At 40.0% G+C, this 23898-nt stretch overlaps 2 protein-coding genes across 3 annotated transcripts in view; both read right to left on the bottom strand.

Annotated features, from left to right (window-relative positions):
• The window catches only part of mapk8ip3 (mitogen-activated protein kinase 8 interacting protein 3), a 28585-nt gene extending 16661 nt beyond the window's left edge, over positions 1-11924 (bottom strand). Inside the window, exons 1-8 of the mRNA XM_062439323.1 lie at positions 11061-11924; positions 7026-7146; positions 6211-6281; positions 5555-5646; positions 2890-2944; positions 1789-2020; positions 1528-1630; positions 470-588 (exon numbers count right to left, since the gene is read on the bottom strand). Of these exons, the coding sequence (XP_062295307.1) occupies positions 470-588; positions 1528-1630; positions 1789-2020; positions 2890-2944; positions 5555-5646; positions 6211-6281; positions 7026-7146; positions 11061-11366 (1099 nt within the window). The 5' untranslated portion in view covers positions 11367-11924. The remainder of the gene's footprint in view (positions 1-469; positions 589-1527; positions 1631-1788; positions 2021-2889; positions 2945-5554; positions 5647-6210; positions 6282-7025; positions 7147-11060) is intronic.
• A 5643-nt stretch (positions 11925-17567) lies between these two features.
• Positions 17568-23486, bottom strand: jpt2 (Jupiter microtubule associated homolog 2). Of its 2 annotated transcripts, none has more exons than XM_062439164.1 (5): positions 22990-23486; positions 21884-22032; positions 21230-21381; positions 20321-20357; positions 17568-19218 (listed from the first exon to the last, which is right to left on the bottom strand). In XM_062439164.1, the coding sequence occupies exons 1-5, from the start codon at positions 23043-23045 to the stop codon at positions 18908-18910; spliced, it is 705 nt and encodes a 234-aa protein (XP_062295148.1). In that variant the 5' UTR covers positions 23046-23486; the 3' UTR covers positions 17568-18907. The 2 variants fall into 2 exon arrangements, with proteins under 2 accessions (XP_062295148.1, XP_062295147.1); XM_062439163.1 differs by having other exon boundaries at positions 17568-19224; positions 22990-23475.
• Positions 23487-23898: the final 412 nt, after the last annotated feature.

The following is a 23898-nucleotide window of genomic DNA, read 5'->3' as shown; positions in this document are numbered from 1 at the left end:
CTGCTGTGTTCAAATCTTGGCCATGCAAGGTAAAAAGTAATATTCAGTGCAGTGGCACATTCACACAGCATCACATGGAGCTCCTGCCCTGCAGTTACGCAAAGCAAAACAAACACTGGCTTTGTGTAACGCGCATGCATCCGCCTTTATTTCCTTTTCGTTTGGGTTTTAACTTAACCATATATTAGCATACAGAGGAAACTTCAGGCTTCACTTTCATCACTTGGAGGTGAGGAGTGATCACCTCAGGTGGAGGTGAAGGAGGCAGCGCTTTCCTTCATTTTTAAGCATTTCCTTCGGAGTGAAATACTCACCACCGACCAAAAGAGAGGAGATCACCATCAGACTTTGCAAAGTGATTCCATTGCACAGTTTGTTTGACCTTTACTGCCAATCTTTAAGGCTTTCTGATAAATATATTAACTAAAGAGCCCAGAAAAAGTTATGACAATCAAGCTGCTGTTCGTACCTAGCAGCTCGGCGCCTGCATCCACATCTCCAATGATGTCCGACTTGGCATCTTTGATCTCGTGGTAGAGAGAGTCCGTGTTGATGCCGAAGGCCTCGTTCACTATGCCCTGAGAGGGGCTGAAACACACATATAGTAACATACTTTAACTTCAGCTATACGATTCAAGAATCTTCTATGAACAACAGGCAGTTTCATTTTGATTGTTATAGTAGGAAAAACAAAAGTTTCACTAATAACATTAACAAGATCTTTGTTATGTTCAAGTGTCCCAGAAAGCCATGACAGTGCAACAATGAGGGAGCATGCACAACACCAGCACCCTCAGCCATCATTAAGTGTATTATATAAACATGTGATTTTTCTAGTGTGACATGTCAATAGGGGCCCATCTCCACTGGTCTTGTTTTGATGAAAAACGTTAAAGGACCAACAACTTTGATATGTTTGAGCTTATTGACTACAAATCTTCCCTTGACACTTAAACAAGGCCAAATACAGACATGATGTTCATTGTGAGGCATTACCTAACTCAATAAAGCAAGTCTCTGCGAGATGGTCATTTCATGGAGCAATGAATGGAAATCAATTGCTGCCTTGAGATAAGATAAAAACACTGTTGTGTGACATAGACGTCATGTGAAGCGTTTTGTAGTGAGCTCAAATGTGCAAAAACACACGTATGGTCTGTTGACTTATTTAACAAAAGTAGGTCAGTTTGTAGTAGTGGGTAGTAGGTCAGTAGATCATGTTTTCCCGGGGATGACGACGGACATTGATCCTCTCAGCAGTCGGGTTTCTAGCAGCTGAGATGATTGGCTAGTCTCACCCGGCAAGCAGCTCCTCACATCTCCAAAAACGTCAGAGCTAATTTTCAAATACGTGTTATATGGATAAACTGAGCACATATTGGGAATCTAAATGTTTACTTTATCATGTAAAAAAAAAAAATTAAACTTGACTGTTACTGTCCAAAATGACATGCTGATGGTGACACTGATTTTCAGGATTTTCACTTTATGCGATATGCATGGTGTGCAACCACTGTGTAGTTGTACCTGTTTCCGCCTCCATACACACGGGGGTCCACACACATGTCCAGCTCAGGAGTAGAATCGATGATATCCTGAAATTCAGACCACTCATCACTGCTTCCCATACCTGGGAAAAAAGAGACATGCTGTAATTAAACCACAATGACATTTTCAGTTCAGATTCAGTTGACAAACATTTTGATTAAGGTTTTGTTGAAACACTTGAAACCATAAACGTGAGAAAAGGATGACAGTCAGAAGACATATTTGGCGACTTCCTCTTACCGATGCTGACATTCCTGGTTTCCTGGGAAACCTGCACTTCCATGTTCCGGCTGAGCCGCTTGGCACTTTTCCTGCGGTTCCCAGCTCGTACTGCCTCAAACTCAGATTGCGGGGGGAAGCCCTCGTTGATGGGGGTGACGGTGGCAGAGGGGACGGAGGAGGTGGGTGTGTTGGACTTGCTGCCTGTGCTGCTGGGTGTGGCTGCCACTGAGTCGGACTCTGATCCATCCTCCTTGTTGAGTGGCAGCAGTGGTGTGAGACGGTGACAGAGGAACAAACAAACAGCATTATATGAGCATCATATGTGGTGTGATGATGAAAAATGTTGACTGCTCAGTGACTTGCTGTTGCATGAAACCCATGAATACAGATAACTTGGATGTTTTTTCGAACTGCTTTTATTTTGAATTGTTTATATCCTAATATGCATTCATGTTAACCTGCATTTATACTCTCTGGATAATTTAATAGCTAAAGACCAGGAGGAGCCACAAGAAAGCAACACTCCATGCCATGTATTTAGAAAACTGACCACACACAAAGAGCTCAGCTGTGAATTGTTCTCTATTTTTTCTTACCGTGGCTGTTTCTCTCACTATATCTGTCATCAAACTGTATGAGCAAAGTTTAAATAAAAGGAGGACCACTTGGAAACAACGGCTCTGACTCAAAGTGTAAACTAAAACATGAGGACGCATGGTAGAAGCTCCACGATCACACAAAAAAATAATCACAGTTATAAAGAAAAGTCCATGGAACAAGAATATGGACCCCTGCTTGCTTGAGTCAACGTATATACCTAACAAATCTGACTTTAAAGGGCAGATTTCCAAATGATGGGAATTAAATAGTTTTCCTCTAAAGTGACACAAGCAGGCATGGGAGGGGAGGTGGTCCTTGTAGGTGTGGCTAGCAGGATGGGTAGCGGTAAGGCTGGCCCCTCCCTCTTCCACTCCCCAGGCCGCAGTTGTGGTCGTGGAGGAAACAAGACCGCTGTTGTCCCACCTGATAGGCGGAGCTGTAGGCCGACCAGCTGAGCTCGCTGACCTGCCAGATGTCTTTCCCCGGCATCATCTTAGCCACCCCGAGACCCCCACGTACCATGCCCTCGCCACTGGGGTACAGGCTCAATGACGGCGGGCGCTCCGCTTTGCTGCTGGCACAGGAAACACAGAGAGGAGATAGTTAGTTTCTCATTAATTAATTTACTTCATTTTTCCTCTCCATGGCCACAGGGTTAAAACAGACAACCACTCACATTCATAATTAGGATAAACTTACAAGAGTAATTCAACGTCTTACGAAAGGCGCTTAGTCACTTTCTTGCTGATGGTTAAATGAGAAGATCAGTACCACTCTGATGTCTCATGTATCGCTAAATATAAATCCAATAGTTACAGCCAGCAGCCAGTTAGCTTAGCTTAGCATAAAGACTTGAAAGAGGTGGAACAGGTAGTCTACCCTTTTTCCAAAGGCTGTTTGCCTCTGTCTCCAGTCTTTGTGCTAAGCTACGCTAACCAGCTGCTGGCTGTAGTTTCACACTTACTGCGGAGACATGAGAGTGGTGTCAATACTCTCGGCAAGAAAGCAAATAAATGTATTACACAAAATGTCAAACGATTCCTTTAAAGAACAGGTTCACAATTTTTCAAGCCTGTCCTAAAACACTGGTCAGGTGCTCAAATGAACACTTGTTTTTCTTGCTGTAATCATTCCTGCTTTTCATACTGGTGATTAAAAGATCCTAAGACAGACTAGAACAATTCTGAATTTGTCCTTTACGGTCTCCAGTTCGCTCAAACTACATGTTATTGGAGAAAAACAGAACATCCGGGGGCGATTACATTAACACAGGGAGAATATACAGAAGAGCAAAGGTTGCAATCAAACTCACATCCTGATATATTAAGAAAAGGTAATATGTAAATAGAGCAAGACAGGGATTTTAGGAGAAAGACTGTTTTAAAAGCCCTAGGCCTACAAGGAAAAGAAAGAGGGGCTCTGATGGCATGCAGTCCAAGTGCAATGTCTCTTTATTTAATAGAGAGACACTTATTGGACCAAATGCAAGTCATTCAAACAGGCAGAGCCAGCACTACAGGCATATACATAATTATATACCTCAAATATAACATCAAACAAAAGTTTAAAGGTATTTCAGGTATCATTTGATTGAATAGCTGATGAATGGTACCCAAACAAAATTGTTGTTTTTTGTGTAAAGTTCAATAAAATAAAAATGTTCCTTCCACATCCAACAATGATACAAATGAAAAATGTACACATCTTTTAGAAGATAACACTACTATATGACCTACAGCAGGCACGGATTATTTCTTCCTCACTCAAAATGAATGCATATCCTTATAATTGCATCATTTTTGCATTTAGTATATGAATGTTTTGCTTTGGGAGGAGGGACAGACAAACACACAAGCAGAGCAGACACAAACACATGAGGGAGAACCTAAACGGAGAAAACTGGAAAACATGACCTTTGAACCATTCCTTATTTCAACATTTGTTGTTCAAATGCAACATTATCGATACATTCTTGAAAATAAATAGCCTAGCAGTTACAGGCAACAATAACTAATAAGGCAAATGCATAAATTAACATTTCTTTGTTCAAGACGCTGAGGCATGGTTAAAGAATAAGAGGGGGCATCAGCAAAGTCCAAGCAGGCCAGGTTTAATGGCGGAGCTGAGGGAAAAGGTGCAAGGGCAGTTTGTGGGACCATGTTGGATTTACCTTTTCCTCCATGTGTGGCGTTGACTGTGCAAACAGCAGCACAGAGAGCAAGCCAGCAAGACAGACAAGACAGACAGACGCTGATTAGATAGAGACAGGAACATGCCATGACACATGAACACACACAGACACACACTTTTTCACCTTCATAAGTCAGTTCGCAAATATTTTTTACAGGTCTGTCTTGTAAAAAATCTGAAAAGAAGTTATATTTTTATACTTTTTATTAAATCAGCCTCTGATAATCTGACATTAACTAGATTTCAAAGCAGCTCCTCTTATTTTATCAAAAAGTACTGAATCTAAGCCTCATGGGTGCTTATAATGCAACCTAATCCATCCCGACAACTATCCCAAAAAAAATCCTTTGCAGACATCAGCTCTATTCAGTGCTCTACTTCTAACAGCCACTGAAGATTTGTAGGATTAGGATGCTTTTGATGAGACACTGTGGCTGAAGAGATTTTTAGGATACTGTAGTGAACAAGTTGAAGGAGGCAACTAATCTGTGGTTGGGCTAGAGAGGCTACACCAGATGTCCCGCTCCTCGTCTTGTTTCGTGTTCATAAATATTCAAGACTCATGAGCGAAAACTGCTAGCTGGCAAACGAACTCCAAACTTTCTTTCTTTTTTTCCCTAATTATTTCCCACATGGCTCATAATGGCTGCTGTTTGTGTACGTCGCCTCTCCTCCTTGTCCGTAGGCAGCACCAGCTGTTTATCGTGGCTCCCTGACAAACAAGTGCCAGCATCGACGCAGCGAGCATGTAGAAGCATGAACAGCCTGATACATTCAGGACAAAACATGAAACATCGGCAACAAGACGATGGGTGAACGTTACAGTTCGAATCAACACAAAGATATACACTCACACACACACACACACACACACACACACACACACACACACACACACACACACACACACACACACACACACACACACACACACACACACACACACACAACCTTTACACTCCCACACCAACAACACACAGGAACAGCAACTCACGTTCGTCCACAGCCAGGGCCATCTGATTGGCTGTTGCTCCCTGCTTGCTGCATTTTGGACCGCTCTATGTGCTCGACGTACGTCTGGATCATCTGTGATCCAGGATAGCGAGAAAGAGGTGTAAGAAAACAAGCAGAGGAAGATTACATGGACTGCTGAAAAACAGGTGTTGCATGTAAAAGGATCGCAGTGACTTAACTACAAAATCTGTGAATGACTCCACCTTGGTAGAGCTCAAAGGACCTTTACTGTAGCTTTTGCATATTGTTTTTTCTTCACTATAAATCACATGCAATTTATGTTAATGCCGACTGTTTTTCTCCACACACATTTTTGATGTTTTGTCTTTTTTCTATTTTCCAGGCAGGCATTGTTTTATACTTGATTTGATTTGAGTCTTGTGTAAGATAATCCATCTAAGTGCCAGCTTTGTAACATTATCAGTGCATTATAAGACAATTTATACTTTTCAAATTAATTTAAAGTGCATTTTACATTTAGTCATTTAGCAGACGCTTTTATCCAAAGCAATGGCTGGAGTGTAGGGAAAACATTGAAATAATGACATTGTTGGCAGTAAAGTATCTGATTTGTAGAAAATGACCTAAAACATGCAAAACCATTGGTATGCTCCTTAACTGTATGTTGTCTCTTACCTCAGTGTGGCGTTGGTGCAGAGCGTTGTACTCTTTCTTCATGTCTGATTCTCTCTCTTCCAACCGAGTGACTGAAAGTGACAGGAAAGTGTTCAACAGCAAGAAACTAGGAGGGATTTTACAGGTATAACAAGGTGAAAAAGTAATGAATTCAAATAGCTCCGACTCTAATTCTGCACAGTTGACAACATCATATGATATTTTATCACCAATTAAACATGAAGGCTTTGGCAATCAAATGTAACAGTGTAGAACTACAACAACTTTGTTATGTATTTAAAATGCTGAACTATGTGGGTCTACACTCCAATAAAAAAATACCAAGAAAAACACACACATTAAAGGTAGATAGGGAAGAAATACAACTTAAGATACAACAAAAAGCTAGTTCAAAAGCACCAACAATCTAAAAATATTATGTTCTCCAAAAGCAGTGTGTCCACTTCCCTTTCCATCTTCCCCATAGACTTACAATGGAAATGTATTCTTTATTTTCAGTGTAACTTTTTCTTTTAAAAAATCAGTTTCCTGGTAGAGGATTAGAACTAGACCTAAAGTGCTCAAATTTAGTCTAAATACCAAATTGGTCAAACTGGAAGTGGATTCAACCCCTATACTGCTTATCTAAAATTACCTTTTTTTAATGTGCCTTGTTTATTTTCCCCCTAGTCCTGACTTAAAATCTAAACATGGTGTTGGAATTAACTTTCACTCTACGACAGTGGCTCTAATTTCAGCTCTGTCCGGGATATTCATCAATAGGGGCCACATTATGGGAACGTAAATGTTTGTAGTAAAGGCGTGTGTCCACTCACTCTGATCAGAATAGTTCTTTGTCTTGAGCTCCAGCTGTTTCCCCTGCAGCTCCAGAAACTCCACCTGTATCTGCAGGTCCTTCTTCTCAGCTTCCAACGCATCCTCGAATTCAATGAATTTCTGATAGAAGACACATGCAAAAATTTGTATGAAATCAATTCACAAACTGTACTTCAAGTGACAATTATACAATATTTTAACTATTGTATACAGATTTTATTTGTGGAATTAATATGGAAACATGCTAAGATCGCTATACTTGTGGCTAGTACAATTGTACAGTAATTATGAAATTGTTTGCAGCAGCTATGTTGACCTTTCAGGACAAGGCTTAGGTTACAAATTTAAAAAGATTAACAAAAGCAGTGTTTGGGTGAGAATGAGGTAATTATTAAAGACTGAAGGTTGGAGTTGGTCAGCAACTCAATAAGAAATCTCCATTTGTCCCACATGTGCACATAAACTCTGCAACTGAGCAGCCAGAGGAGGTAAACACAGAGTTGCCTACTTCCTTTTCACACTGCCTGTGTTTTTTTATAAAGCTGTTCACAATGACGTCCTTTTTTCAGTGCAGCAAGTCCATGAAGTCTTAATACTGTAATCCTCTGACTGCAGGGAGACCATGGAACCAGGAATATGCAGCAGATATGCAGCACACAAAAAGGCAACGGCTGCAGTGTGATCACCCAGTGAAAATACAACTAGTGTTGATACTTCAAGACACAGGAAAACAACAATCCTTTGTCGTTTGCAGAGTGGATTTTAGCAGGGAAACGAACAAACAAGTCAGTCCCTTCAGCTACTGACTGCCTCCACCTCTGAAGGTGGAATGGAATGTGATATTGCACCTACGTGCTAGCCAATTTAACAAGATGGGTTTATGTAGCAAAACACCTTAATTAGTCACAGAAATGTAACTCATTTAAAGGTTAATTTGTATCATAGTATTAATTACCAAGCTGTTTGAACAGCCTGTGTTGTTTTTGCACCCTTTAAGACCAATGAAATACCTGAAAATCTATAACTATACACACACAATCTTCCCCATCTCTCACAATATTCAATATTCATATTTGACAACAGTGACGTCCTTCAAATCCACTTTGCTTTTTACTGCTTTTACCTGAATCAAACACTTAACCTCTCTAATCTCCATCCAGAGTATTTTCTATTAAAATACAGCATTATGAAAGTAAAGCATAGGTAGGACGTTTGTGACTTTGGGATTATGAAAACAACATTTGATTCATGTATACAATAATTACACAGGTTAATTAATAGTTTATGTATTTATGGCCTGGAATATTGTGTTTTTCTGTCCCGTATGAATTATTCATGAAGTGGCCTTGTGATGAGTGGAGGTAATGTGCTTCTCTGACAAACCATGGCTGCAGTAAGTGCTTTTGATTTCAGTGTGGTCACACTTTCAACAATGTCCCCCTGAAGAGAGAGTGAACAAACACCATGAAAAAAGTGACATGCCGTATTTGTCGACTCAAATATGCTTAGATGGCGGTTTTGGAGAACTGTGGTCGTGTTGAATCAAGAAGCCTATTTCATTGGTTGTCACTTCTTTTTTCTTTTGTCCAAATTATTGATCAGTGCTGACAAGTTTAATCAGGCGTTGGTGTTCATCTGACTAAAGTAAATCACATCAAGAGAGAAGGTGATGAGAAAATGATCAGATAGAGCTGAGTGATGGGTAATCTATTTCTGTAATCATACTGCGAGAAGTTAATAACACCGAAAACTGCGTAGCAACAAAGATGCAACGAAATGAGTTAACACCACTTGAATAACTGTGATGTGGGTGTCTTAGTGAAGGCTTCACGAGGAGACAGGGAGTTGTTGGCTTTGTTTACAATTAGCTAGAGCCTAATAACCTTGTAATCTGAGCCGCTTTTTACTCGTTGCTACCAGTGTCTTGCTCTCAGTGTGCACTATTGTTTTCCTCAGTCTCTGAGATTCTCTCTCACTCTGCCCTTTTTTGTCTCATCAGCCTTAGTTTTTTTTCTCTCTCTCTCTCTCTCTCTCACTCTCTCTATCTGTCCAAATAGGCCTGTGCGTTTACTTGCTCATCCTGCAGCTCTCTAAACCTCCGTCCCTTTCCGTTTTTTCTGCTTTTGTTGCTCTGCCTCTGCTCCTCATAAGCACAAATCAGGTTACAGTGCCAGGCTCCCTCAGTGTGCTCTGTGTACTATTGATTTCCTATAATACCCCACCCCTCACACGTCGTCCCATCCCCCATTGTGCCCTCATAACAGTCAGACAAAACGGTCTCTCTATTTATAAGTTATATTCAAATTTGACACCTAATTTGAGCTGAGATGTAAATTCGCTTCGGTCAACAGCTGCAAGCATAACCTTGCATTGAAAAGAGACATTAATGCCAAAACAAATCAAGACATAATATAATACATCTGACCAAAAAAGATGATTGAGTATTAAAATCTAAATGAATTGCTAATTACAAAGTTATTCAAGATACGACCACGTTTTTACAGTAAATGAGTTTGTCTCGTCATGAAATTAAAATAAGCTTAAATATGCTTACACTGAAATATTAATATCAACCAACAAGCCCTTTCTAAATTAACAGCTTAAAGTGAAAACAAACTACATAAACTGACATAGGGAGAAAACACTGAGGGGAGAACAGATGATGAACAGACTAAAAGCTGAGCTAAGCTGATACTAGCAGGGCTGCCAGTGATATGCTGAGGCCTCTTTGGATGGGAGGAGGATTAAAGTTGCTTTATGATGCCTGCTGGGTCCCATGGCTGCTGTGACACCAGTCACAGAAAGACAGTGGGGGGGGAAAGATTTGCTGGAGGTGGAGTTTAGCCGGTAATGTAATAGCTCCATATTGATGTCCGCGTTTATTGTTTGTGTCCCTGTTCTTGCAGAGTTTTCAGTCGTTAACGCACACTCTGAGTCGTGCTTACATCCTTCGCCTGTTTCAGAGCTTTGCTGCCTGTCACTTTATCACCCAATACTGTATGAGCTGCTATCAAGTCTTTACTTTCTGTTTGCATACTGTGTGCTTTTTACATTTGCATATGAGACTCAGCTCAAGTGTAAATTAGAAAAGAGGGTTAAAAATCAAACAAATGCCTGGTTTGTAGGTGTGTTACTGTTGTGAGAAGAAAGGTTAGTATTGCAGTGGTGGATGTAATGTTAGTGGAGGTAGTTGTAATAGTAATAATAGTGGTAGAAGTTGTTCTGACAGTAACACCTGCAAAATTACAAACTGAGGAAGGTCCAGTAGCAGTACAGATGTATTAACAGACATAGTGGCAGTAGTGGTATCACAGCTGGAATACAAAAGCTTCATACTGCCATCCACACATAACACTGTTTGTTCAACCTTTAAGTAGTGTTTACTTATATGTAAGGTAGTCTGAATGCATGTTAACTCTGCTACAACCATATCCTGAAGAAACATTCCTCCACTAATATGCCAATAGCATATCTGTGACTGTACACTGACCTCAACATCTCTGCTTACATGGTATATCACTTAATTATAGCAGTAAATCAGCCAAACAGATTTAGATTAAGTAGTTCACTGTTCCCTGAATTGTGAAGTATCCTATAAAGCATTTCATTTTGCAGGAGTTTACCTTGTTGCGTAAAAACAAACTCAGAAATTATTTAGTAAATGTCTACTCCTCTGATATTAGTGTAGTTTTGATTGGGGTGCTATTACTTTCACTTGAGTAAGGTGAAGTACTTTTACAAAGCCACAACTAGTTTTAGCACATCTTCAACAAACTGAGTATTATAGGCAGTTGTGCTAAAATAATGTATCACGTGCTTCTAAATTTGACTATAACAGAGGTTTTTTAACAGCTCTAAGTGACAAAATAATGACTAAAAATATACTCAACACTGTCATGTCACAGGCCTAAACATGAGTCACATGTCTGATTCAGCCTCCCTGCTCAGACAGGGCACCGTGACTACGGAGAAGCAGCAGGAAGTTGGATGTGATGATGCGGCTGGAGGCCCAGCCAGTGCCGGGGGTTGCTCACCTCCTCTGCCTGCTTGCGCAGCGCTTTCTCCCTTTCATACTGCGTGATGAGCTGCTCGTTGTCCTCCTTCAACAACTCCAGCTCCACTTCGTGCTCCTGGTTTTCGGTCAGCACCCCGTCCAGGTTCTCCAGGACGTTCACCACCAGCGGCATCAGCTCCTTTACCACCTCCTCATCATAGCTGCGGATCAGCCGCTCGAACTCCCGGTAGATGCTGTTGGCCAGGCCCGACACCCGCTCCGACATCACGGAGCCGGAGCCGTAGTCGTCCTGATACACCACCTCGTCTATCTGCAACTCCATCATCTTGGCAGCTGGAGCCGGCTTCTGTTTTCCAGATGAGGAGTCTGCGCTCAAACAGTGTTTTAAGGCCTATAAGGCGAGACCGTTAAAGGTTTTGGATCCGGTCAGGACAGGAGATGGGGGGGCATGCAATCACAGTCTTTCCCCAAATAGAAATAATAATAATTTTAAAAAAAAACACTTATGCCATTTTGCAGCAGCGCATATTTACTTCATTCAACTGGCTGCTGTTGTGTGTGACGGCGTATAACCTTGAGATCGGTAGTGAAAATATATTTATATTTTGATGTAAAGAGGGCCCCCTCCTCCTCCACGGCCAGCCCGTCGTATCGCCTCCAGACGCGGCCCTGCTATCGCTCTCCTCCGGCAGAGAGCATCTGATCTCAGCGGGCGTGCAGTGGGCCAGCCTGTGGATCGGCCCTCGCTGAGTCCATGCCGAGGAACCAAATTCCCCCGTCGATAATATTGCACCTGCCTCTCAGCAGCCGCAGCCATGGACCCCAGCCATTACTGGCAGGGGGAAATAAATAATATAATAAATAGTTAAATAAATAATCTAACGCTCCCGGTCCCCGCCGACGCCCGATCCGCCTCTATAACGCCGTTTCTTCCATGTTTTGTCCCTCCTTTGCAGCGGTCCGCCGATGCTGCTGGCCAGGCTCGGGCGTTGATGGTGATGTCTCCCTATGGGAGAGGCTCTCCCTGCTGTTCAGAGGAGCCAGCTGACCGACTCTGGCTGACGTCACACCGTCTGCATTGAGCGAGCACACTGGCTGCGTCAAGCCAGACATGTGACGCCGGAAGTCAGCTTCGAGGATTCAAAATATAGCTGCAGAGCGGTCATGATCATGTGGTTTTTGCATAATGATACATTCTCAGCTTTTCAACGATGCCAAAAATGATATATTTATTAATTTTTACTTTTCAATATAGCTTTTACGACCAAATTATATGAATATTTTAAAAATAATTTAAATAGCAAGGGTCCCCTCCACACATGTATTAAGACATATAAATATATTCTGCTTGGAACTATAAGGTATGGCTGATATGGTTTTTCCATTGAAAATGTGTAAATAGCTTTTTAAAATTCTTTAAATTACATCTGCTCCCTTTTCCTCATTAAAAAGTCCAGAGTCTATGACTATGTAAATATTGTTAATTTCAGAAGTTTTCCTGTTGGACACAAGATGTCACCTTGTTCACTGTAAAGTCCATTCTCAGTGTTTGTCCACTGGAGGCTTCAAGTTTCCACATCACAGTTGTGCAAGTTAAATACTGGAACACGAGTGGCTTCCAAAGTAGTTGTGATGTCACAAATCGTGCTTGTAAGCCCCTAAAAATCTGATTTTCAATAAGCACAGAGAAGCCGTCCAATGTCAAACAGTGCACAGTGAAGCTCAAAGAAGAAGAAAACATTTTTTTGAGAAGAGGGGGACTTTAAACATTATGTAATTATAGACGAGCTCACTTCTGAAATGTCTGATCTTATAGACACTATGAAGCCTATTGTAATATTTTTTTTTTTTTAAATAAGATTTTATTTGGTATCATCATAAAGATCATACATCATAAAAATGACCCTAAAGCAAATAAACAAAACACACATTTCACAGAGGGACAGTTTTTCCATTTTAAGTACATACAACTCATTATACTTCTCCCCATATGTATTTTTTCTTTTATTGGGTTAGTTTTTTCTTTTTTGCAGCTGTTATTATTATAAATATTTTGTAGTTATACTAATCTGTAGTCAGGAATGTAGAAATATAGAAATTTACCAATCTACCAATACAAGTCTTTTTGTTTTATTTTGTAAACAGTCATATATCAATTGCCTTAAAACTCAACCTGGCTGTAATGTGTCCGTCACTGTACAACTTGAACTCCTGCTCGATTCATTGACACCCACAAAATCTCAGATTAATTTCTTCAGTGGTAGATACAGCCACATCTTTTATATTTAAGGGGCATGTTTAGAGGATCGTATGCACTGTATTTTGGAGGTTAAAACAGGAAGTTGTATCTTTTGCTTTACTATCTTTGCCCACTTAACACAAATCTGCTGCCATACTTGGTGCCAGAATTTAATAATAATGACAATGCAATCTCCAAACATGAAATACAATACTTCACAATCTACAAAAACAATAGCATGTGTTCCTGACTGATAAAAAAAAAACCTAATTATTGCTTTATTTTTAAAGTTAAAGATGCAGTTAAAATGTGTTAGTCCATTATAAAGATATTTCCCATCTGACAGAGTTAAAGAACCTCACTTTAAAGCACTTACGTTTTACTGCCAGCTCATCCACTAAGAACAGCGAAAAGTGTCTGAACGGTGGCAACTAAAATGTGTCTTCTTTTTAATTTAAGAGTTGTGTATTCGAAAGGATTTGTGCTGAGGTGCTGCCAGCGACAGCCCGATCAACTTTACATACACATGCACATTAAAGCTTAGTTTAACGGTGTCTTCACATGAGAACTAGCTATGAACATTATAGGTTAGTACGAAGCAGGAAATTGAGTCAACATTTCTGTTCCTGAAAAGAATATCCCTTATTACGCAGTTTGCTTATACAGTGAAAACTGATGAAACTGCTGCTCAGAAATGAGAATCAGCCGTCAAATCATCATTGAGTTTAAGAGGCTGCAAACAGGAAACATGTTTCTTAGCATAATTATTTCACCTTCTGAAAGTATATTTTTTAATCTACAGTCAATCTTTGCAATCTAAGCAGCATTTTGATGTTGTAGTTTCTCAGTGTGGTACTAATATTAACTGTTTACACTGTTGGGTAGTTTAACCTATAACAATGCAGCACATTTTTATAGATCACCATATGTTCCGTATTAAAAATGTAATTTATAAAGTTACCAGTGATTCAGTTGTCAGTACATGTCCAGCAGTTGTGTATAAGGTGGAATAGTTGAATTAGAGTAGAAGCATCAAGTGGCATAAAATATTAATCAATTGATAAAGTGCAGTATCTGAAATTTGTGAAGTACAGCACTGAGTAAATGCACTCAGTTATGTTCCACTACTATCAACAGTGAATTCAGCAGAAATATTAAGTCTTCAGAGGTGCATTCATATATTTTTTTCAATAGGTGCTTCTCCCAATCCTTGACTTGAAATCCAAAAGTCAGCCTTCAGTATGTTGATGACTTGCTATTTACTTCAAAAGATGGCGCTGAGGTGCCACACAATGAATGCTGTTCAATACAAATAAATGACATTTGGGATCAATATATCAGCATGTTGAAATGAAAACATGAAGAGATAACTTTACAGCTAAACTAAATTAAAATCAGATTTTTTTGCACCTGAAAGCCAACATGGACTTGCCTCATCGGTTTTTGATCAAGGCAGGAGTGGAAGTTGTCTGTCTACACTCAGGTCTTTTCAGGTACTATACTGTATATATATTTTTCTCTTCAAAAGAGATGAACAAAGATGTCAAATCTTTGCATAAAGAGAGAAGAATATCTCCCATATGTATATTTTGTACATGTTTAAACTAATTGGATGTTAAAATAAACCAAGAAGCATTACTGCATGCATTAGATCAAAAACATAAAGCTCATCACAGAAGGCCTGATGAGCATTAGCGCCTGACTGATACTAGATTTTTGGAGCTGATGCTGATATTGCCGGGTAATAAAATTCTGATATTGAAATATTGGCCGATAATCTTATACTTACAGAATATACATAAACATATTTTTTGCAATGATCCCTTAAATATGGTCAAAGATTTGTGACAAAGATGTGTATTGGAAGTATGATACTATACAGTTTACCAATAAACTTTATTGTATAAAATGATATAAATGAACTCAAACAGTAAAATTCACTATGAATCTAATCATTATAAATAGCTATGGTTAAAGAACCACATAGAACAAAAACATATCTACATATAATTAAGAAAAAGGATCAAATATATAAAATCCTACCTGTATAACAACATATATGCCAATACCAATGTGTACTATGTATGTATATGTATATGTATACACACATACACATTAGGCTGATATCAATTAATAATATCAGCTGACAGATACATTGATGGGACTCTAATGAGCATCAACCTTTGAAGATGGTCTTGTGTAATATTTAGTCCTTGCCTCTGTAGATTTGCATTTGCAGTGCAACACTAATATTATCATTAAGTAATAATTATGCCCTGATTAGACCAGTGTCTTAAAGTAAAAAGGAGAGATGGTTAAAAAACCAAAAGATACCACATACTGGACAGTATGTCCTGTATGAAAATCACTTCCAGACAGTAACATTTATAAAAGGAAAGGAGTCCGGTCGAGAGCAGACGTCTTTCACTTAAACAGTCGTTGAGCGAGTATAGCCTGGGCTATTGTTCGTAGTGGAGGGGATTGACAATGGAGACAAAAACTGGTCAATGAAGCAGAAGAGTAAAAAACAAAGTGGGTAGATAAGGGGCCCGCTGAGACAAATCAATCTTAACTGCTCTCAAGTTCAACATTTCTTTACAGCTCTAGAAAATGTAGAAATACTCAACATTTCAGGAAAGTTTAATCTTAAATATGTGTAACAGATTGCAGGGTGAGGTTAGTAAGTTAGACTTCGGCCTCACATTGTATATTTTCAGACTTGCCTTGCAGTGCTGGCAGGACTTGAAGCAGGCCGTCACTGGTTTCACATGTACATGTGACGAGGTCTAAATGATCACACCACATATGGCACTCTTCAGGTTGCTGCTCTGAAAGACACACAGCAGGATTAATGTACAGTATGCACGTCAAGCCAGTGTTTTGAGATAATCACAACAGTTGCTCAATAATCAAGATGATTCAAGTCAGAAAAACAAGAAACAAGCTAAACCACAAAAAGGTAACAAACTTTTATTGACTCCATGTCTTTTTGTCAGTTGGGTTTTTTTTTCATCAGCACAGAGCTTCAGTTGTCCTTCTTGTTTCCTTCAGTAGGTGGCACTGAAATACTGTCAATATTTACATTTCACACTATTCATCAGTTTTCTTCTGAGGACTTGCAGCAGAAGGTGGGTGGTCCTTTAATACCAACAACCAGTTTTTGAGGTTTAGGCCTACTCATTGGTGTTGCACCAAAATGAAGAAAACAGACTCATTGTTACATAAACTTAAATAAACCCGGTGGTGGTTTGAGTTGTAAATGAACCAGAATGTGTTTGTGCAAAAATATTCTCATATATCATTTCATTTGCTCAGCCACTTTAGATCTTTATATTGTTTTTTTGTGGTTTAACTTCTACATGGCCACAATAAACAACAAAAGACATCACATTTCTTTAGTGATTATTTGTAAAAATGTACAATTAATATCGCACAGTGATGGTAGTTTTAACAAAGATAAACGCAATATGGATTCATGCTGAAATTTCACATCTTCTACCCAAGATCAAGGCCAACCTTCAACATGAAAACAGGTGAGATCAGATGAATGGAAACACCTGTATAGCTGCAGTGCTCATCACTTATCCCATGTTGTTGTTATTGCATACAATGCACCCTGCTATTTACTCCTCTGTACTGTTATTTGAAGTCAACTGAGTCATGAGTTGCTTGTCTGTCTGCTCTTTTGTCACGCATCAGTTCACAGTAATTATGGTTACCCTGCTGCCCAGATTCTCTCCTACAGACAAGCTGCATGTGAAAAGAGCTGATTATTTAAGGTTCTTGCCATAATCATCTAAGTAATGCCAACTCCACATTGACCTGTCATTTTTGCCCACAACTGAGATTATTATGGCAAGTGTAATATTTTATGGTTGACATAATGTGCACCTACAAGCTCTCATTTAGATGGGTTTGCAATAGCTGCACACCTCAAATGTTTATCAATAATTATATTTACAATTAAAGGAGCCCCATTTTTATTGTGGACAGCTACAAACTGGACTCCTATCATTCTTTGTATTTGTTGAAATGCCTAATGGACAGAAAACAAGACAGTCAGGTAGACATGCCAGCAGCTTTGTGAAGTTGTACATGGGCATAACCCAACGACAGGCAGACATAATGCTGCTAGCATGGCTAAAAACAGTAGTGTTTCCCCCCTTTGAGGAAGAATGCAGCCATTTTAATATGGAAACAAGCAGCTTACACAGAGTGCAAGCTGGGCAAATCATTAATGAAGTAATTCAAGAATTAACAATAAATCTCTATAAATATTCTGAGTGCGATTGTTTATTTTGTTTATTTTCCAAAAAACATTGAAATAACAAACTCCAAATGCAAAACAACAGTTTTTATTGCAATACACAGGATTTTTTTCTTCTGCTGCGCTCATTGCCTGCCAGGCACATCAACATACAGGGGACAGGCTGGCACCAGAATACCATCAATGTGCATCATGAAGTGGGAGGAGAGGTGATTATTAATGAGCCCACCTGGACTCAGATAGGCCACGTGCTTGTCCAGAGGTCACTTGTCTTCAGCCGTTTTAATTTAAAACATAAAACAGAGGCCTACCCCAGGCAAATTAAAGGCATGTTCTCAGATAAAGCAAGCAATGAGGACAAAGCAGAAAAGTACCTGCACAATACATTCGCAGAAAATCAAAATGGAATCAAAATATCATTAAAGAAGCAGAAATATTTGGGAGTAAACATTTTCATTCATTGTTTAAATGTCAATTTTTTGTGTCTCTCCCTGAACAGAGTTTGGGCTCTGGCAGCAGATCATTTATATGAGACACATGTTGAGATGAGAGGGAGCAAAATTAAGTCACAATTGATGGGAAGGCGAGAGAGTGAATGCTCAGCTGATTGCAAGGCTTTTGATTTTAAAGTAATTCACTGATGTCTAACGTGTTATTACTTTGAAAATAAACTGCCAAACAAAAGATTTGATGCTGTGATTGAATAAGGATCTGGTAGCTCGTGAAAAAGGTGGCACTCGTGGAACTCCCTGAAACATTTTACATTGGTGAGAACATCTGTTCACCCCCTCCTGACTGAAAGCCAGCATACCAAGGTTTAAAATAGGTATCTTGCAATTAGAGCAAATGTTTGCAATCAATTTACGCTTTTGATAATGGTTACACAAAATCATTTGAGTTCAGGACCATTTAAAGCTGAAAAAACACACAACCAGTCTTTCTTCTGATGTCTAAACAATTCTTGAGATGCAAAACATGTTTTCAGAATGAAAAGTAATTGTGACTTGAACTACATTTACACATGCAAAAAAAATTGTGAGAACAGTAACCACAATATTGAGACTTAACAGTTAAAGTGATTGGGTAATAGTTAGCCTGTTGATTGAACGGTTTGTGATTGTATGATTGCAGGTTTCAAGGTACAGGAAGAATTGAGCAGAGAGCTGGAAACCAGAAAGGAACTGAAAGTGCAAGAAGTTGAGGGCAACATAAGACCAGGAATCTGTTGTCAAAACAAAAATTCCTGATCTTTGATTAGTTGTACAGGTGGAATAACCGTGAGGGGGGAAGGGGTGTTGGAATGAGAGAAGATTAACAGCAGAGCAAACAAAGAACAGGGAGGAGTGGTGTGTTCAGCTGATCAGTAGAATACCACACTAGACTTTCCTCCGGGGGGGTTCAGGACCTTGTTGTGAGAGCGAGGTTTGGGTCCCAGGTGAGGCTCGTGGTTCTTCAGCAAAGTCTCGTCAGGAACTGACGAAGAGGAGGAAGAAGTGGGTGCCGGCTCTGGAGAAGGGGGGACAGCAGCAGCAGCGGCAGGGGTAGGGGCAGGGGCAGGAGCAGGGGCAGGAGCAGGAGAAGGAGCAGCAGCAGCAGCAGGCTCCTCTTTGGCTGGCACGACAGCTGGGGCGACAGTTTCCTTCTTCACCTCAGGTTGGCTGACCTTGGCCTCTGGCACTTTAAGAGAAGAAAGTTCTTCATAGATATTGCCAACTCGGAATTACAAATGCTAAGAGTCTACAGCCACGCTCGCAGCTCTGCGAGGCTGTACTTTGTGTTTTCAGCCTAATGCCAACGTCAGCATGCTACCATGCTCACAATGACAGTTATTTATCTGGTGTGGGCAACATTTCTAAGAGTCATCATCTTAGTTTAGTATGTTAACATTTGCTAATCAGCACTAAACACAAATTACAGCTGAGGCTGATGGGAATGTCTTTAGATTTACATGCATTTGGTAAAAAAATAAAATAAAATCAAGTATTAGACTAATTGAGATTGTGATACAATAATGGAGCTTATAGTTACAATTCCTCCTGACTGGACCATTAACATCTGTACAAATTTCATAGTAACTGCTCTATGGTTGTGTAAACATTTCACTCAGAACCACAAATGTGAAACTTGCGGTAGTATGAGAGAAAAAGTCTGGGGAAAATAAATGTCTGTACCAAATTTTGTCAAAATCCGTCGTGTAAATCTTTTTCACTCGTTGAGTGAGGATTTTGACCTGCTGATGTAGCTAGAAGGAAATAATAATAATAATTTAAAAAATTAAATAAAATCAGTCAGTAAGATTCATGCTCTGGGGAACCACTAAGCCCCAAACAAAATTTCATGGCAGTCTGTCGACATATTTCAGTGTGAACCAAAGTGGTGGAGTGACTGACACTGTCAATGCCTGGAATCACGCTGCCATCATGGCTAAAAACCAACAACACATTTTCCTTAGAGAACGTAATGAAGAGTAATGCATTCAATTATACACACACAGGTAATGTATTTTTTCCTCCGATCCAACTAAAGACACAGGTTGAGATTTCATAAAACCCCTAAACGGAAAACTCAAAAACCTTTTTTAATAATCATATGATGTGGACTGGGGGACCAAAAGGAGACACCGTTTTAAAAAGATCTAGCTATAGTGTAATCCCTGTGATCTACATAATGACAGTCTACCTTTCTCAGCTACAGTGGGTAGAATGACTCAACATAAAATCAATTCTGCCACAAAGAGATCACATTTTTCATTATGAAACAAAGTGAAACTCACCTGATGATTTAGGTTCAGGTCCCACATTTAGATTGTCCTGTTAAAAACAAAAGATAAGGAATGTTTCACTTGGTAATTAATGAAAGAACTTAGCACAGACTTTCTTCTTCCTAAAACAAAGCTAAAGCGGCTGCTAAAGTAAAGTAAATACATCCAATAAGTCGATATAACTGTATATGTGAACATGGACTTGAATGCCAGTTGGCCTGCAGTGCCATGTAGACAAGGATAACGTGCCATGGGATGGGCACATTTTTCAAGTCATACTACAAGGCCGAAAACAATTTGGGGCAGGGGTTCCCAACCCCTTGGGCCGTGGACAAGTACTCAGAACATTTACTATCGGGACAGAATGAAACCATAGGATTTGGGGGGAAAAAGCTGAATAATTATATTATGTCATAGGGTATTATGATGAGAGTAAATACCTTGAACTTGGCACAGTCTGTGCTGCATTACCTCCTTCCTCTCTAATGCGTGTTTTCTCTCTTATTACCAACCACAGTTATGTAAAACTGATAAATTAGCAGATTTCTTAAAAAGTTGGGCGCTTAAAATTTACTGTGTCACTGCTGAGACTGTTAAAATAGACTCAGTGGTCTCAGCTGACGATATTCTGGTTGCATAAACTCTGTTGACCTATGCAGAAGCCTGCTTGGTACAGTGGAGTATGTATCACACATTCAAAAGAGAAATATAGGATAAAATGAAGCAACAAGCATTGACTTTTGGGCTGAATTTACACAATGAGCAGCAGATAATGAACAAATAATCAATTTGTGACAAACTACTCTTTAAAACAAACAAACTTACTGGCTGATGTGTCTAAATTACCATGAGTCAGCAGAGGAATAGGAAAGGAAATACAGCACAAGTCTAATTGGAGAGAATATTTCATACATGGCCTACCTTTGGCTTATTTGGGTGGCTTCGGGTTGGGCTTTGGACAGGTGCACTTTCTGCAGCCCCAAATATGTTGCTGGAACGTCCACCTGGAGGTATGGGTCTCTGTGGTTGAGCTGGAGGTTCAGGTTCCCCAAATATTCCGCTACTCTTCCCACCTGCATGAAATATTACCAGAGGTGTGTGCAATGTTACAGCAGTGACCATGACAGAAATCCCACACTCAACTTTTATTTTGATGATTAATGAACTGCACTGCCCCCGTTTCACATCCTGCAAATTCATGACACTGTGGCAAAATGTTGTTACGTATACAGGATCAAGAGATATTTTGACATCTATATTGAGCTTCTACATGACCAATCTCCCTTCAGCGACAAACTATGTACATAAGAAAATGAATATATCACACCTGGGTTGCTAATAGCACAGTAAAATATTGAAAGGGTGACCCAGCAGTGCCGGCTTGGAAATTCACTTTCCAACAAATCTGATTATACCAGATACTTAACCGAATCTGGAGGTCGGGTTAAGCCCAGGCACAGAGAACAGAGAAGGTGCCTATCACATTTTATTAACAGTTTTCACACCCTTGACATTGATAGATGCTTCGACTGGACTGCCACTGCACATCCGTTAGCCCAGACAGGCTGGTCTGACCTGGAGGATTAGAACGTCTTGGTACACTCTGGGGTTCCTCTGGTGGAGCAAAAACTTTAGAGGCCATCTTATTTGGTCTTCTTGATGCTGTATCATCTTCATAGCCACCGAACAGGTTACTAGAGCCACCTCCAGGAGGCTGCAACACCCTGCAGAAGAAAAAAAAAAAAGAGTAGTACAACATCCATAGGATAATATTTATTAATGCATTAAGATTAACTACTTAATACAGGTGTGAAAAGACAAGTAGACTGTAAATAATGTTAGGTATTTTTTCATTGTTTACTTAAATTTCTCTTACTAGATTAAGGCCATGACGATGTGCCATTTCATTAACACTTATCTGAGGATCTGTCAGTCCATGACAAATATAAAAAGGGGACACTAATGTCTCTGAAACGACTGAGTCATGATATTCATGCTTACACTTATAAACATGATGTCATACTTTTGCCCTAGTGCATACAGGGTTGAGTAGGAAATGGTGCGAAAAATAAGATAATAATAGTAACATTATGTACAGTAAAGCAACAGCATTATCAAACGCTGCCAGATAACAGGACATTTGATAACACGGCTAACTACTCGGGAAGGGCGCCACAGCACTCCTCCATAGACTCGGCGTGGTGCTTTCTCAAGTTAATCAAAAGGCCACAACAGACTTTAACTCGACTATTAAAAGATAATTGATCAAAGAGCTGACGCTTTTCAGATCAGTAAGAGGAAACTAAATATCCTTTAACATGAACAATGTGGCCGCTACGCCGGAGTTGACGAGTACAAAGAAGAGCTGTCTCAAGTGGCTTCACACTTCCGCAGCAGACAACGCCTGGTCGGGTTAGCTTGGAAAAGGCTAGTCCTTGACGCTGACAACTCGACTTCAGCGACCACACAAGAGACTCACTTCCAGCTGGAACAGGGCTGAATGCTAGCGTTGTGTTTTAAGACATTAGCAGGGGATTAAAAGCCAAAAGCCGTGAAGAGCTCCTGTCAAAAAAAAATACATGTTAACCTACATTGAGAGAGTAGCTGACCGAGCGCCCAAATAGACCGCTGGCCATCTCATTTAGAAATAACCGGCCTCTAAACTACAACATATTCTTCACCTTGAGCTCGGTTTCGACCCAGTCTCCAACCCCTGGAACATGTTCGTCGAAGTCATAGTGGTTCTGTTTTGAGCCTTCAAGTTTCGGAAGACAACTTCGTCAGTTTGCCAACTGGACGAGCAGCAAGTTCCTCCTGCCTGCGACTGCCCAACCAAACTCCTTAGTGACGAAATGCAGCGTCCCCAGCTGTGACGCAGAGGAATATAAAGCGTCTGTTGAGGGTTGAGGTGCGCTCGTTTCAGTACACAGGACGCCCCCCTCAGTGAAGATCGACTATGATATTGTAATTCACTGAGTCTTTTGACACAAAAATTTGGTCACGGCAGCACTGACAGCACGGTTGGGTTTTCTACATCTGATTTATGCATGTACTGAAAACATATCACCTGTCGCAACTCGTAAAAAAACCGCAAATCTCCGCCCTGCTGGTCCGTCATAGAGCCATGAAACAACCACATCCGTGTGTGCTACCTCGATATGTAACACTTGTTTTGCTCACCGGGGCGCTTGGACTGAACAAAGAATTTTCACTTTACCTTAGGCTGAAAAATCAACCGCTGTAAACTGCAAATACTATTAAATCAAAAGCCCCTGTGATGTATTGTATGTGTATTGCAGTTATCAAGTTGTATCCTAAGGCGAAGACAGTGTTTTGCTGCCTTGAATTCCGAATCCGCTTATCAGAGTGAAATTCGGTGTATACTGGTGTTTAATACAAACATAACCTATGAGTTGGGCCTGCTGATTTGATCTTCAAAATGTCAATCACATTGTGGGCGGAACCTATAGTTAGAGCGCCAAAAAAAACTGCAATGCAGTGACGCCAATCTGGTTGAAATGAAATTAGTACTAATGAACAAAAATGTAACACTATTTAATCGTCAAACCCGCTTTGAAGTTAAAAACATT

The sequence above is a fragment of the Scomber scombrus genome, chromosome 18, assembly GCF_963691925.1.
Source record: "Scomber scombrus chromosome 18, fScoSco1.1, whole genome shotgun sequence".
Classification (NCBI taxonomy): domain Eukaryota; kingdom Metazoa; phylum Chordata; class Actinopteri; order Scombriformes; family Scombridae; genus Scomber; species Scomber scombrus.
The sequence above is the reverse complement of the archived record's forward strand: the minus strand, read 5'-3'. Positions and strand labels throughout refer to the sequence as shown.